Here is a 17,175-nt window from a genome sequence, read left to right as displayed (position 1 = left end):
GCCATTTCTTGTCAATATGCGCTATAGGCGCAGGGCACAAGTCCTTCCCGATCACTGTTCATTTGATCTTTTTATGCCCTTGCAACTAAAAATTGAGTGGAATATTGATTTACCCCCTTCTGTCTGTCTGTCTTAAAGGGGTTTTCCAGATAACTCCTCCTACAGTTTGAATGCAAGGAGAATTTAACTTTGCTGTCTGTTTGTACATTTATTGAAGTATATGCTTGTATAGGAGGTGCATAGCTTTTCCAGATAATTCCTCCTACAGTCAACCATAGACCTATGTGCTCTCTTGCTCAACTTGTGTTTTTTAGAATAACACTTTGCATCTACAAATTAAAAAAGTACCATATCAAATTGTGCATTGACTCTTTTGAAAATTTTCTCTTTATTTTGCAGAAACATTTTCAAACTGGACCATGTAATGTTCAAGATGGACCAAAAGGTAATTTACAAATATTTAGAGAGGCCAATATTAAAGAACTCCTACATGAACAAAACTATATTTTTAAGAATCGATAGAATTATACTTGCACTCATGACATTGTTATTATGTAATGTTTTTATTTTATTATTACATATATTTCAGATTGTCCTGTAACTATTAACCCACAGAAGTACCTACCAGCCAGTATCAGGACAATGTTAACATGTGAGATGACAGATAACTGTTTTGGTTTGGATTGCTGTATAGACTTATCATTCCAACTACCGCTGGGAGATAGGATGGTAACCTACCATATACCATTCTGGTTCAAGTTTGAACCATGTGACTTTAAGGTTGATGTCAGATTTGGTGGATATACATACAAAAAAGTTCTTCTAGATTACAATTGGGGTAAAATTATATTCAATTATATACATGGAAAGGTTATGTTGTTATATTACATTTACCTTGTTTGTCAAATTGAAATAGATAGATCCATTTATCCAACAAATATTTTGTCAGGTACTACTGAACAAAATGATTTCATACTTGAACAGGAGCTTGACAGTGATAAGTTGTAATGTGGGAGTGCTTTCCTCATCTATCAGACACCGTCCAATACTTTGAATTACAAGTGGTAATATACTTAGCATGTCAAAGTGTGCAAAATCTAACTTATGCTACTTCCATAAACTTTTCTCTCTGCCTTTGCAGATTGTTTAGCTATGCATTTTTGAAATATTTTAAAGATAGCATCTAAAAAGAGTGTCAATTGGAACTGTCAGAGGGGAATCTTGGGCTTAACATTCTGTTCATGTTATATTGTAGGTGAGAAGAGTGTTCTCTCTAACATTCTGTTCATGCTATATTGTAGGTGAGAAGAGTGTTCTTTCTATTGGAAATGGTGACCCAGCACCTGTTTCTATTGAGTAAGTTTTCCAATGTGTTGGTTCTATTCTTGAATAAATTGGGTATACTTACTTTTTTAATGCTTCTTTAAAACTAAAACCATATATGAGTTAGACACTTTCAACCTTGGTCAATTCATTTAAAAATTAATTTAGAGTTATTTAATATTAATTACTCAGGTGAAAATACTGTTTTTCTTTATTACTTATTTATAAAATATCTGTAACTTCAAGATTGAGCACAAACAATTACAATATGTGAAACTTTCCAACAAAATGACAAAATGTGTAAAGCAACTGATAAGTGAAAGATCACAAGAATGAATTAAATGGGCAATGTATTAAATCATTTTAAAGGTATATTATTGACAAAATGGAAGACAGTCAGGGCTTTATCATAGATGCCAAGATCATTATCTGTTTTCCTATTGATGGTGAATTGTTCTGTGCACCTGATGGGGGAATTCATATCTTAAAACAGCAAACATTACCAGTGTGTTCTCAAGAGTTTTATGACTGGATAAAAGGTAAAATTAACTACTGTTAGTTTAACCTGAAACCTTAAATACCTTTAATCGAGTTTTGCATCTTTTAAATTTGACATAAAAAACTTGGTACATTTCAACATAAATCATTTATTTTAAATGTTTTAAACCAGTAATATTTTTTTTTAAACTGCAAAAGCATGTACAAAGAACAATCCACATAGAATGTTACATGAAAAAAACATCACTTTCAAAACAGATTAATAAAAATATAAACAAAAATAAATGTATTAATCAAATTACATTTATTATCAGTGATCGAAAATATTACTGTTACCTGGAGTAGAAATATGCACCTCTTTTTGCCATTTGATCTTGTATATTTTATTTGATACATTTAGATTGTACTGCTGTTACCCCAGCTGATGTCATATTTGTCTTGGACGAGTCTGGAAGTGTTGGACAGGATCAGTTCACTTTGTCCCTAGAAGCTATATCAGAGACCACAGACAAACTGGCCATTGGTGAAAATCTGATCCGTGTTGGAATGTCTATGTTTGGAGGGACTGGTACCTCTAGAACAGGGTTTGATTTGGATACCAGCTATGACAAACCTGTAATAAGTCAGAATATACTCCAGATAGCCTATAATAAACAAGGTTATACAGATATTGGTGATGCTTTAAGGTATGCCTGTGAAGACATGTTTGTTTCCAGTAAGGGAGACAGAGGAGATGTAAAGAACTATGTCGTGTTAATGACCGATGGTCAGTCTAACAGAGGGGTCACTCAAACAGGAGTGAATACCTGTAGAAATAATGGTGTCACAATCATAGCTGTAGGGATAGGGGATGGGATTAGCAGGACGGAGTTGTTATCTGTTGTACAGGATCCTAATCATTTCATCAATACAACTTACGTTGAGCTGTATGAAACTCTACCAGACATTGTTACAAAATCTATTGACTGTAGTGCAGGTAGGTCAAAGTTTGAACAAAGAAAGATCAATAATTTGCAAAGAATTTTGAAAGATAATTAAGATTATTTCTGAGAAATATTTTTCTATCAGTTTTATATGCCTATTAAAGTAAATGTTTGTAAAACTTATTTAAAAACATATTGTGTAAATTGTTAGGTATCATCAAAGAACACAATCATATAATTTTTTTTCTATTTCAGATATTTCATCTTTCATTTTTAATTGGTTACAACAAGCTGGTATGGAAGTTTTGGATGGAGTGAAAGAAGGTGGAAAACAACTGATACTAAAAAGACTTGGACTGTATGAATTTTTCAGTGGACCTACTTGTGACAAGGAGAGAAAACCCTTCACTCCAAATGTTGGGGGATGGAATAATGGTAATTTAAGTTTGATAAGATTATTAGAAGGCACCAAAAAGACATCCCCTGTTACATAAATCTCTTCAATATAAGGAAATGTGGGTATATGTCAATGAATTATAAAACAGCAATCAAGCTTCAAGGAACATTCAAAAGATTGTTTAATCTGGCTAATTGATATGTCCTATTAAACTTGAATAAAATACAAAATGTTTTTTCATAGTCAGTTCTTTAATCATGTATCTTAGTTTTTATCTATGAATGTTATATCCTCCCCTCCCACAACCTCAAAACAAAGAAGAAATAAAAATAAAAAAAGTTTCCTATGTAAAGGAAACTTTACCATGATGACTTGTCATACAATCTTTCCCTATAATAAATTAAAAATCCTGTTCAAAAACATACTTTTTAACTGGATTTTTGTGACAAAAATGTCGGTTATTGATTTGGGGATGTACTGCGGGCGGGCGGCAACCAAATGTTGTCCGTGCATTTACTCATGAACCGTTCATCCAAAGCTTTTAAAATTAAAATATGTTGGTACTGACAACAAAATGAAGGTCAAGTTCAAGAATGACGATTTTGACTTTTACCGTTCAGGAGTTATGGTTCTTGAAAGATTGAAAAATGGTGTTTCCAGTCGTGTCCGTGCATTTACTCATGAACTGTTCAACCAAAGCTTCCCAAATTTTAATATGTTGTTACTGATGACAAAATGGAGGTCAAGTTCAAGAATGACGATTTTGACTTTTACCGTTCAGGAGTTATGGTTCTTGAAAGATTGAAATATGGCGTTTCCAGTCGTGTCCGTGCATTTACTCATGAACTGTTAGATCAAAGCTTTTCAAATTTTAATATGTTATTACTGATGACAAAATGGAGGTCAAGTTCAATAATGTCGATTTAGATTTTAACCGTGCAGGAGTTATGGTTCTTGAAAGATAAAAAAATGGTGTTTCCATTCATGTTGTTGCATTTACTCATGAACCATTCGACCTAAGCTCTTTCAAATTTTAATATGTTGATACTGATGACAAAATGGTGGTCAAATTTGATATTGACGATTTTAACTTTCACTGTTCATCAGTTATGGTTCTTGTGATATTACCAGGACACAAATAAATGTTAATAAATCCGGTTTGCTGTCTTTGTGACAGCCTCTTGTTAAATGTTGAAACTTGAAAACTTCAAAATCGTGACAGATCCATTTCATCATTATTTTTATATTGCAGAGTGTCCATTAGGAACATTAGGGATGCCAGAACTACCAGGCAACATGGCTTGCCATTTTAAAGACACATGTACTGGGATCGAATGCTGTATAGAAATTCCTGGTCTAGGTCTAACCTTGCATCCATTTATCATCATAGATCCATGTGAATATACCTTAAACTATGGTCTCAACACAATTAATGAAACTATCCAGCTTATTAATTATGAATGGGGTATGTATTATTTTTTATCAATTATGAATACAGTCGACTCTCGTTATGTCGAAGTCAGCCGGACCAGAAAAATATTTCGAGATACACGTAGTTCGACTCAAACAAACACCGGAAGTTCGACAATCTAAGGGACACAACTCTTGCTTAGCTTGGTAAAGCTAAAATAAATCCGGGTGAATATGGCAAGGGGATCGATATTCTAGTATCAGATCGATGTATTTGTATGTCACAGTCTTTTATTATTATAATGACATTTTTTTTACTTATTCAATTAAAAAAAAATCCTATGACTTTTCCAAGAGCGTAATTTCCAATCGATAGTTTCGTTATTCAGGTCGGTTATAGCTGACAAAATTGTTTATTCTCGGAAACAAGAGATTTAAGAAAATTTTGATTTCTATTCATTTTGTTTTATCTCACTCTTTCTTTTCAAAAGAAAATATAACAAGATTAAAGACGCCATTTGAGCAGTTTTTAGGTGATCATCAACGGAAGCCATAATCCTCACTTTATACACACCCAAGCTCATTAGTGTAAATCACAAATTAATTGTTTTGTAAACATTTTAAATACTTGTTCATGAACATTAACAATGTATCACTAATTATTTATAAAAATTCTATAAAAGATAATCTTAGGTAAACACTCATGGAAATAGCATGTCATAAATCAATAAGTGTTCAGTGACCGGAAATTTAATTACACGTGTATTGTCAGATTAACTCTTCAATCCATTTTTAAAAATCCCGGAGGTCATGTTTTGACATATGTGTATTAGTTCGAGATAAAAAATGAATTTTGAATGCTTTTGTTAACCTTGGGACCGTAAATTTAGTTCGACTCAACCGAAATTTCGACTCATCCAATTGCGACTCATCAGGAGTCGAATTACATACTTTTGTATGGAATAAAGTTCGGGACCACGTGAAAACTTCGACTCATCCGAAATTTCGAGTCAACCGAGTTCGAGACGACGAGAGTTAACTGTATTAAGGTTATAGTGATATTTTATATTTTGATATTTTTTAGTATTTTATTACTCTGCTGTATCTAAGAGGTTTTTCTCTTTGAGAATGCCAATTGACCAACAATTTTTTTCAAGTCTCAGTTTGAACTCATTTTTTAAACAAGTACAAAAATGAAATATATCAATCTTTCTATTGAGATAATGGTACAGTTAATTCAGTTATGTCTAAAGTTGATGTGCTGTTGGTTTAGTTACGTTTGTGGCTACCACATTTCTTTGTTTGAAGAAAAATAATATGTTAATGGACCATTTTGTTGTTTGCCAAAGTCTACATACAAACAAACCTATAAAAAATGTGAACTTTGCTGCACATTTAAAGGAGTAGGGGCATTAAGGCCTGGTTTTGGCCCAAGAAAATAAAATGTTTGATAACTTTTTCAAATTGGAACATAATCTTTAGAAATGCATAGGGTCAAGAAATATAAATGAAAAACATTAAGATTCTTATGTGATGACGTCACAATTACGTCATAGTATATACTGTTTTCACAAAAACGATAAAAATTCTGAATTTATGCAGTTTTCTATCTTTATTTCTGTTGTGGAAACATCGTGCGCAGCCAAGAAACAACAAAATAATTAAACTGAAGCTTTATCATTACTATTGACAAAATCTCACCAAATATAAAGTTGTTTCTTGGGTGCGCACATACTTTTCCAATCGAAAATATACTTAACAATTTGATGAAAAACAAGGAAAATCACAAAATTTTACAAAATATGCAAATTAAGGCATGATTTTTTGCCATGGTAACTTGTTTAATGTCCAAAATTATTTTGTTTTTCTGAATACCTTCTACCTGAGATACTTTTCAGTAATTTTAAAATATGTATGAAAACTTTTAAATTTGCAGTAATTTTTGGGCCAAAAAAGGGCCTTATTGCCCCTACTCCTTTGTGGTTCACCCACACAATCCTCAAACAAATTGTAAAAAATCTACATTATCATAATAGTGTTGAATGAATTATCTCGGTAGATATGCACTATCGTTCAATGAATATTAATGCATGAAATATAGCATATAAAATCAGATATAAAATGATGAGTTTAATAATTTTAGGAAAAACAGAAAAGATCAACCTTGCTGGTGGTGTTATACAATTACAGTAAGTGACATCTTAATAGATCATATGATATCAATATTTAACTTTATATTCCAGGGGTAATTATTCATTTCATATAAAAATAAAGATTATATCAGTCCACCCTTCCAGTTAAGATATTTATTTATTCAAGATCTAGGTCTTTAAGTAAGACTTGACAGGCATTTTAAATTTTGAAAATTTCAATTTTTGAACATTGCTTTATTTTATAGTCAATAGTGGATGCTTCTGTCACTTGAATGATTTATTAAATAAAAACCTCTGAACAAATGAACATGAAACTACAGATTACAAATTTGTTCATATTGTTTAAATTCAAATTTTTGTCAAACTGGTCAAAACCATCTTTAATTCATGATTCAGAGTCATAAAATCACTTATTATTACATGGCAGTTTTCATATAAAACATATAATCAATCCTAGGTTATGATATCAGACCGAGACCCAAAAGCCTGAGAGTTGATTTAGACCTATGTAATTTATGCACTTTGATGATTAGTTTTGATGTGAATGTTTTCTTTAGACTAGTCATTAAGAAGCCTGCTGGATTGAAAAAGTTTATAGTGTACCTGTCAGCCAAAGCTTGCTTTGAAAAAAGATGTGTTCCTGATGTCAAGATATTTGATGGAACAGAGATTCCCCAACCTATCTGTGATTTGTATGCTGATTATAGTTTTAAAGGTATGAATGATACCTGGTTAATATTTTGTATTTTGTCTGAAAAGTACTCAAAAACCTGAGTCTAGTATAATCATCACATTCTATAAGTTTTACGAAGGAGACAAGACGTTCAGTCAACTGAGTCTTCATTGTTTCCAATTTGTTATTCTTATTATAAATTACAGTCTCCTATGGACATATTATAATATACCCCTCTCAATCCATTTTCTGTCTGTGGATTGTAAACAGTTCACATATTACTCCAAATATAATTTATAGGGTTTCTTGTAAACTTTCTTTAATATAACAAATAATCTTTTTGGATAATGAATCAACTAGGAAAAATAGAATAGTGAAAAAATTCTATGGCAAATCTATTACAAATCTTATGTTATCTATTACAACAGAATAAACTAACTGGGATTGAAGAAGATTAACACCAGTGCATTTAGTGCATCAAAACTTCTAAACATCACAATTACGCCGTCATGATAGTTGAGAACTGATTATCTCAAATCAATTGGTTTCATTAACTTTATATTCTTCAGAGTTTTCATTGTCTGAATGGGCAGACCGTGTGGGAACAGATATAAAGAGCCAGTTGAAGACTGAGTTCCGTACACTTCTACTGGAACAGCTAGGACTCGATGTAATGTTGAAAAATCCATCATGTAACAGAAGTGATGATATGTATAGCCCAGCTGTAAATGGTTGGAATAATGGTGAGTCATAATTATGAGATTTGTTTATGTTGATGTATTTAAAAAGAGATATAGTCAATAATACTATAACATTCCTTCTATGAAATTCTGTACTCAGAGGAGATTAAAAAAGTAAGTCATTGTAGGGTTCTCCAAAATGGATTTATAGTTCTGCAGGAGAACCAAGATTATAGCAGCCTTAAATGTGTTATTAATCAGTCAATGAGGGATGCTGATTTTGTAAGTATAATGTTAAGGACTCTTTGCTGTAACATGGTGAGATAATTTTAATTTTTAGCTCAACTGATGCGAAGGACCAAGTGAGCTTTTCTCATCACTTGCCATTTGTCGTCCATTGGCATCAGTCGTTATAGTCTGTCATAGTTAACTTTTACAAAAATCTTCTCTGAAACTACTGAGACAAATTTTACCAAACTTGGCCATGATGATCATTAGGGTATCTAGCTTTAAAAATGTGTCAAATGACCCTGCCTGCCAACCAACATGGCCAATGACATGGCTAAAAATGGAACATAGGGGTTAAATACAGTTTTTACTTTTATCTCTGAAACTTAAGCATTTAGAGCAAATCTGACAGGTTAAAAATGTTCATCAGGATTGATAGTCATTTTTTTATATTAAAAAGTTTAGACTAATCAGAAAACCTGTTGTTAGGATGCTGCCCCTGGGTTGGTAATTTGAAGGAAATTTTATAGTTTTTGGTTATTATCTTGAATATAATTATAGATAGAGATAAACTTTTAACAGCAATAGTGTCCAGCTTTGTCAGGCCCGGTCTCCTGTTATATACCTGATTATTGTTAAAGATATTCAACAAAGCTCCACCCAATTTGTCAATTCCTGTCTCCTGTTAAATACCTCATAATTGTTATTTTCAGAATGTCCAGCCATGTCTCCTTCTGATTTGTCAGGCCCAGTCTCCTGTTATATACCTGATTATTGTACTGGAATTGATTGCTGTCTTGACTTTGATTACCTGGATTTACACCTGAATTTCTACCTGTATATTGACACTTGTAATTATGTAATCAGAGGTGGAATAGAAAAATTTACCTTTGAATATCAGCTTCTGGACTACCAATGGGGTAAGTCTTGCTCTTTATAGTTTACTGACTAAATTTTTGTAACTTTAATATTGCAAGTAATTATCCTACTATAATATATTTTTTTTATTTCTGAATTCAGAGAGCAGATTTTGCTCTACAGTAATTATAATATACATGTCTGTCTGACAGAATTCTTCTGATTTTACCTTAATCACATGCATCATTGTTAATGTAAAGTTATTGTTTTTCAGATTATATACTACTTTCTTAAACTTTTCTTTTAAAACAGGTGAAGTAAAGGAAGAAAAATTAGTAGAAATAATCAGAATAAAGTAAGTATTGTCAAAATTAAGATAGATATGTTTCACTTCCTTTTATTGATTTTTAATTGTTTATAGGCTTGCTGCATTATTAAAGATCTTTATTTTTTGTAAAAGAAGGTGAGTACCATTTATAATGTCTTAGTTGCTGATTTAATGAAAACTTGTTTGGTAAATCAGACTCTTTTTTTTTTTGCTTCTTTTTGCAGTAATTCCTTTACAACTTCAATTTTATTACCTTTTTCATCTTAAATTTTGTTTTGAATTGATAAAATGATAGATGTTGACCACATAGTCTTTCTTAGCCAGGCTTTTGCCTGTGTTGCAAAAGTTAAAAGATAAGTATCTGTTGTAGAATTATGCCCCTTTATGGTATAGAACCACTAATTTAGGCCCGGTCGGAAAGAACATACAAGAAAGTAGTACATATTTTAAACAAAGTAGTTCCTACGCATAGCTGTATCTTTGTCAAAAGCGGGTATATTTGGTTAATTGTGGTATCAAATGAAAGCTTGGGGACTTGGGATCACTGTAGAACCCTTGTTGAAATATTTATTAAAATAATAAAGAAGTGTATGAAATTTTGATAGAAGAGCACACTTGACCTATTGTTCAGATCAGATGTTCCTGTTTTTGTACTATCAAACTTCAGGGAACCAGTACGCTCTAATATGCAATTAAAGATATGTTGATTTTTGTAGCACAAGTCAGGATAAGGTACAGTTTTGACATGAAATAACTGCCACAAAGTTTTTCATTAATGCACTAAAGTTTTAAAGTTTATCTCGTGCAAATCTTATGAAACTCTATGCATAATTAGAAAAGTGAAAAAATAAAAATTAAATACAAAAATAAGGGGACATAAAAATATCCAATGATTATATCAGCAATGTTTGAAATTAATTGAAGCTCAGCAATTTTTAAAGGATTTATGGAAAATTGCATTGGAAGGGCTCTCAGGCCCTCATTTCTTGTAGGATTGTTATGAAATTTGTTTCAAATGTCGATATCAGTAATGTCGCGTAAATCAGTAACAATAAAATTTTAATACAATTATCTCCCTTTCAAATCTAATTTATATTGAACATTGCATTTCAAGCACTCTCTGACCTACCTTTCTTGACAGATTATTATTAAATTGATAATATCAGCAAGGTCTTGAATGTTTTGAAATGTAAGGTGAGATAAATTATTCTTATACAAGTTATGACCTTTGGAAATGCCTACAATTCTGGTAGGATATTTATGAAAAAGTTTAAAAAGAACAAATAAAATATAGGGAGTAATTGCCCTTTGACATAAAAAATGTGTTACTGTTTGTGGACACTTTAATGTCTAATTAACGCTTGCAGTTTGAACATTCTACAATCATATTCATATGTCTTCTTTAAACCACATTATTGCAGGTATAAAATAGAAAGACTAGAAGAACAAAAGAAACTGATAATAGATGCTGAGTTGAAGATTTGTTTGGAGAAAGAAGACTGTAGTACTACAGTTAAACTATTTGATCAACAGCTCGTTTCTCAACCTCTTTGCGACATGGAGATGACTGGGCAACTGCTAGGTATGATTATTTAGCAACTATCCTATATTAATTGTATCAAGATAGGTTTAATATACTGGGAATTAAGCAGGCCAAACATTTTTTTTCCCATTTTTTTAAAAATTAGGATACCAAGGTGTGGTTTTAATAGTTTTTAATGGGCAATTTTTTTCTGAATTGGACAATTTTGGGATAATTTGCTTGTTTGTATTCTTACCGCTTGGTATGAAAGCCTGAAAAGCTTATTTCTATGTCAATATTGCTCCAAACTAATTCTTCTTACACTCAAAAGGTCAATGTTTATATTATTTGTTAAGATTTCAAAAAGTTAATATGGACTGTTAACCTACTTTTTGTTAAGTAATTTTAAAAGAAAAGAAGAGATGTTCATAGCATTAATATTAATAAATGGAGCTATGTAATAAATATGAATGAAGCAGTGCCTTAACAACCCAGGACATTGAACTTGAATTTCATAGAATACATTTTAACTTCCAGATATATCATTTACTGACTGGGTAAAGAAGACAGGAGAAAACATTGGCAATACTTTAACCAGTGCTGTAGCTAATAAATTACTGGATGAATTAGGTCTTACTAAGTTCATGAACTCAGTCCCATGTGATAGATATGCAGGAATATTTGCTGACTCTGAAAATGGCTGGAATAGTAAAGGTAGGATTCTTGTGGTATTTGAAGATTGTACAAAGATTAGTAGATGTGAGTTCTGGTAAAAGATATTTTTTTGTTTTTTACTTAATTTCTGTTTGCTAGCTTTTATCAATATGATTCCATAATATGCTATAAACCTCAGACTTACACACATTGCTTATTGAAGTGCAAATATATTTAAGTGTATGTTCAGTGACATTTGAATCTCAACGAACTATATTAACCCTTAACATGCGGGGCCGTAATATTACGGTCCGACTAAAAACACTTATTTTGCTCCAATGGTGCTCCATACATTATAAATGTACATTGTACCATTTATTGTGAATTGTATGCATGTTTCCTCAATCTTAAACTATTTATTGTTATGTTTCTCAGTTTTGATGTTCATTTTGAGCTCAAATAGGAACTTTGAATTTTAAAATCGTACAAAAAAACATTTCACAGAGAGGTGGGCTCCCCTTTGAGGTCTGACAAACCAAGTTGTGAGGCCTAAAATATTTACAAGTAGTGTGAACCGGAGGGCATATAAATGCTGATCATATTTATTATTTAAATAGGCATAGGCAACAATTATTTCCTGTTGCAGGTCCAAATAAAGTAAAAAATCGGAGTAAAAAGAATACAAATTTCAGATTTTTGGTGCAAATGACCTTCTTTAAACTGGTCTACCCAGCACAGTTACACTCCAACCTAACAACTGTTGTGATTAATGTGTTCACTTGGATCCACTCTACATACAGACTACAGTTGGATGCATCTATTAGCATCCCTCAGTCTTCTTGGTCGAGAAAAAGAATGAAAAAAACTCAAAATTTACACTTTTTTCACATGAGGACAAATTTTGGGGCAAATCTGATATACATTTTCTAGCCATAAATAGATAGGACTGGTACTGATAAGGAAAACCTTTACATTTTTTTATATATTGGCCCTATTTATTTTTTCAGACTGTCCATTGGCAGTTAACCTGCCTCCAATAGAAACCTCAATGACTTGTTACATTCCCAGTTATTGTACAGGAATCAACTGTTGTATAGAGGTGGATCAGATCGGTAAAACTTTTAATGTCTATGCTCTGTTAGATGGCTGCAATTGGAGGCTTACTTTGGGTATTGAAAGAAGAAAAATTGATATTTCTCTGCTAGATTATAGTTCGGGTAAGAATTTGATTATAATACCATAAATGTAAAATTTATCTATATTGTTATGTTTTACTTTTAATATTTGAGTGGTACTTAATATCAGGTAAAAAGAACTAAGATTCATTATTTCTGAAGATTGAAAGCTTTTGATTTTGAATTAATCATATTTTTTTTTAGAGATAATAAATAATCTTAAGTCATCCTTGGACTGGTTCCATCTAGCAGTAAAACCCATCTTGAATAGGGGCATTCCTTTGGTCATGCAAGATGTATACAACTATGTAGATTAGGAATATATTGGGACATTCTATCGTATGCCTTGTATGGAGAAGGTCATATTATAGAGTACTTTTAAAAATACTTTTAAAAATACTCTGATTTTAAGGTAACATTGAATATAATTCTTTATTACAGTCCAAATATATCACATTGATTACAATATTCATTATTTATGTATATTTTTAGGTGAAACTAAAATTTTTACACTGATGGATATAATTTACCTGGAGTAAGTACACCAATAACTAGTGTTTTACATTTGTCATTCTGGCCATTTAAAGCTGACTATGCTGTATGGGCTTGCTCATTATTGAAGGCCATATGATGACCTATTAGTTGTCTATTTTTTCAAAATTTGGTCTCTTGTGAAGAGTTGTTGTCTCATTGGCAATCATACCACATCTTTTTTTGTAGAAACTTTATAACTAATTATAAGTTTACCAAACGCATAGATAGATCATTATTGATGAGATCATCTTAGTGTTAATAAACCAATTAACCATGGGAAGTGCAGCATCAGTAAGACTTCAATTTAACAGCACAATAAAACCTTTAAAGACATATATGATTATTCAACAATAGACAAGCATCTTCATCATATGTCCAATTTTAGCTTAAATGGACTAAAGAGTCCTGACAAGTTGTGAATAAATTGAACAAAGATTACTAAAGAGCTGCAATCAACATCTTATCCTACAAATGTCACTCTTATTGGAGTCACTTGATTTGTTTTTATGATTCAGTGAGTTAGTTTAAGTTTAATTGTGAAGTCAGTTTCAATACATATATCACTTTTTAAGTTAACCAAGTGTCTGTGAACATTGCTGCTATGCAAGTTTGGTACTTGTAGTTTGACTTTGGTCTTAATAATTTTAAAAGTTATAATTCAGCCATAAAAGATTACAGAGATGAGAATTTTTTTTGCTTAATGTTTGATAATGATGTTTTGTAGATACTCAATACATGACTTAAAAGGCGAGAATAATTATATGCTAAATGGGAAAATAAAAGTTTGCCTACAAAAAGGAGGAGGATCATGCCTGTTTACAAAGACTCTGTTTGAAAATACTAAAATACAAAAGTTTGGATGTGACTGGTCTCACAGTGATTTTAAAATACCAGGTATATTTATGTTCACCTTGAGCTTTTCTTCATGGCTTAAAAAAAAAACTTATTTTACTATGTAAACCTTAATTTGGATTCAAGTTTCTTTTTAAAATGATCTATGGAATAATTTGTGCCATGAATTCTCGATAAAAGTATTGAGACAGAAGTATAACTTGTTATAGGAATATATAAGAGTATATCCTCTTTGCATTGAATTGAGAAATAATTTTGTTATTATAACTTCATCATATAATATTTTTCAGATTTTTCTCTCCAGAAGTTTTCTTTAGACAACAATATAGTTGATAATGCAGCAGGATTGGTACTAGATAGGTTATTGGAGGAATTAGGAATAGCATCAGAACTTAGGGATACACAATGTAGTAGAACAGAGTCCCCCTATAGTCCTAGGGATTCTAATGGCTGGAACATAGGTATTGAAATTTATTTATTTTTAAATTGTTTTCTACTCAGGAAATATACACACACTGTAAATGTTGGAGCTATTTTGTAATAACCTTGACATTCTTCTCTTTCGTCTCTCTACCGTTTTGTCAGTTTGTCCAATAAATATTTCTGTCACAAATCTTTCAGCCTGTTTGCTGATACTTTAACTTGGGAGGGAGGGGGGCAGTTTTGATCACTTTACAACACTATGTTTTAAAATTTTAACAATTGTTTTAAATTGTTTATAAAATTAAACCACAGGATGAGGTATGATTTGAGTAATTATTTGATGCTTAAAATTCCAAATATAGTTTTAAGAGCCTATCAAAATTATGTGAATTTCATTGATAAATTGATTTAATCTGGACAGATATTTACAGTAACTTCTCTTAAAACAAACATTCAGGTATTTTTGATTAGCAAATTATGATTTTGCAAACTAAACAGTATAATTTTTCAACCCATCTTTTTACAGCTCAATTTTAATCAGAACAAGACAAGTCAATTCAACATCTTTTTGAGATTTCATTAAACACATGATTCTCTTCACTTTTGCATGAAGGTTTCAATTCCAAAAATCTTGTATGAGTTAGAGAATTAGAAAAATCTGAATTTAGGGACCTGATCATTTTCAGGCAGAGGAGTTAAAAATAAATATTTCTAGACATGTTGAATTTTTTTTAGGATGTGAGAAAGCCTTACCATTTAGTTTACCTGCAGTACCTGATACAATGAGTTGTTACCTGTCTGATACCTGTACAGGTATAGATTGTTGTATAGATGTGAAACAGATCAGTAGATCTATCAATGTTTACATCAAACTGGATGCCTGTAACTACAAACTATCAGCAGGAATAGAGAAACTGACGTTTGATGTACCTCTACTGAATTATGAGTTTGGCCAGAAACAAAGCTTTAGGTTGATGAACATCTTTAGGATTGAGTAAGTTATACTAATTTTTTAGTCGTTTTTACCTTTGCTCGTCTATAAGTTTGGTAAAAAACAACACATATATTGGCGACTGAAAAGATTTCTTGGATTGCTATTACTTTTAAGGAATTTATAAAACTGGAAAATTATTAACTTATTGATAAATAAATTCTGATAAAAAAAATTGAAATATAATGGAATTATTTGAAAGAATGCAAGTCAGTTTCCATTAATATATAAATTTCACATTATTTTTTTTTTCTTCAGTTATACCATTATAGATTTATCAATGGAGAAACAGTTTGTAGTAGATATGGATGTCAGTGTATGTTTTGAAGCTAATGCACCGTGTGTTTTTACAACAACAGTCGTGAAGAATGCTAGGTTACCTAAACCTATATGTGACCTGAAAAGTAACTTCTCTTTTGAAGGTACAGATTTTAAATTTTTATTCTGTGTAGCCAGATTTACTAAGCAAAAAAAATATGTTTGCATGCTCATGATCATTATATGTTCACGTCACCACTGTAGACTTTGCTCAAACATATTGTATTGACAATGTTAAATTTTAGATAGAATTCATTGTTTCCTGGGTCCCTCTTTGATAAAGTTATAAATGTTTTTTTGCTGATACATGTAATGCCTTTATATTACAGACATATCTTTAAAAGAATTATCTGAGAACCTCCTGTTGGATGTGACACAACAGTTACCATCGTATGCTGCTGACATATTACTAGAGAGACTTGGTATATCTCAATGGATGCAGGCGGTACCGTGTAGTAGACAATCGTCACAGTATATCCCTAATGTCAAAGGATGGAAAATATGTATGTTATTTGTTTTGAATAATACATTCCACTCAAGACTTTATCACTATTTATGGGACACATGACCCAAGATTTTGCAACATATGAAGTTAAACATTTCTATAACCAATGCTTGGCAGTGAATGATTTGTAGAATCCTAAAAACATTTTATAGCATTAAATTAGACAATCAGATGTTTTTGAAAGATAAGTCTTATATTTTGCCAGTTTTGACCATCAAACATACTATGCCAGATTTGTCAACGAGTTTCTGCACAGCAAAAAACACAAAAAGCTATGGAACAGTTCTTGTATTACTGTTCTTTAACCCTAAGCAAAAGACTTAGCTTGTAAGATTTAAAACCTTCTTTTTATGCCCCACCTACTATAGTAGAGGGGCATTATGCTTTCTGGTCTGTTCGTCCGTCCATTCATTCGTCCGTGTGTGCATTCGTCCGTCTGTTTGTTCATTCGTCTGTCCCGCTTCAGGTTAAAGTTTTTGGTCAAGGTAGTTTTTGATGAAGCTGCAGTCCAATCAAATTAAAACTTAGTACACATGTTCATTATGATATGATCTGTCTAATTTTAAAGCCAAATTAGACTTTTGACCCCAATTTCATGGTCCACTGAACATAGAAAAACGAAGTAACAGTTTCAAGTTAAAGTTTTTGGTCAAGGTAGTTTTGATGAAGTTGAAGTACAATCAACTTGAAACTTAGTACACATGTTCCCTATGGTATGATCTTTCTAATT

At 31.5% G+C, this 17,175-nt stretch overlaps 1 protein-coding gene across 1 annotated transcript in view; it reads left to right on the top strand.

Annotated features, from left to right (window-relative positions):
• LOC139489503 (uncharacterized) overlaps nucleotides 1-17,175 on the top strand; it is a 255,507-nt gene that overhangs the window by 89,193 nt on the left and 149,139 nt on the right. The window contains exons 42-62 of the mRNA XM_071275986.1: nucleotides 400-445; nucleotides 590-838; nucleotides 1,302-1,356; nucleotides 1,693-1,862; nucleotides 2,222-2,797; nucleotides 3,000-3,179; nucleotides 4,394-4,606; nucleotides 6,695-6,740; nucleotides 7,262-7,419; nucleotides 7,947-8,120; nucleotides 8,999-9,205; nucleotides 9,456-9,498; nucleotides 10,893-11,053; nucleotides 11,531-11,707; nucleotides 12,655-12,864; nucleotides 13,315-13,357; nucleotides 14,081-14,250; nucleotides 14,499-14,669; nucleotides 15,367-15,625; nucleotides 15,881-16,044; nucleotides 16,270-16,443. Of these exons, the coding sequence (XP_071132087.1) occupies nucleotides 400-445; nucleotides 590-838; nucleotides 1,302-1,356; nucleotides 1,693-1,862; nucleotides 2,222-2,797; nucleotides 3,000-3,179; nucleotides 4,394-4,606; nucleotides 6,695-6,740; nucleotides 7,262-7,419; nucleotides 7,947-8,120; nucleotides 8,999-9,205; nucleotides 9,456-9,498; nucleotides 10,893-11,053; nucleotides 11,531-11,707; nucleotides 12,655-12,864; nucleotides 13,315-13,357; nucleotides 14,081-14,250; nucleotides 14,499-14,669; nucleotides 15,367-15,625; nucleotides 15,881-16,044; nucleotides 16,270-16,443 (3,646 nt within the window). The remainder of the gene's footprint in view (nucleotides 1-399; nucleotides 446-589; nucleotides 839-1,301; nucleotides 1,357-1,692; nucleotides 1,863-2,221; nucleotides 2,798-2,999; nucleotides 3,180-4,393; nucleotides 4,607-6,694; nucleotides 6,741-7,261; nucleotides 7,420-7,946; nucleotides 8,121-8,998; nucleotides 9,206-9,455; nucleotides 9,499-10,892; nucleotides 11,054-11,530; nucleotides 11,708-12,654; nucleotides 12,865-13,314; nucleotides 13,358-14,080; nucleotides 14,251-14,498; nucleotides 14,670-15,366; nucleotides 15,626-15,880; nucleotides 16,045-16,269; nucleotides 16,444-17,175) is intronic.

The sequence above is a fragment of the Mytilus edulis genome, chromosome 9 (genome assembly GCF_963676685.1).
Source record: "Mytilus edulis chromosome 9, xbMytEdul2.2, whole genome shotgun sequence".
Lineage (NCBI taxonomy): Eukaryota > Metazoa > Mollusca > Bivalvia > Mytilida > Mytilidae > Mytilus > Mytilus edulis.
This window is presented reverse-complemented; position numbering and strand designations above follow the sequence as displayed.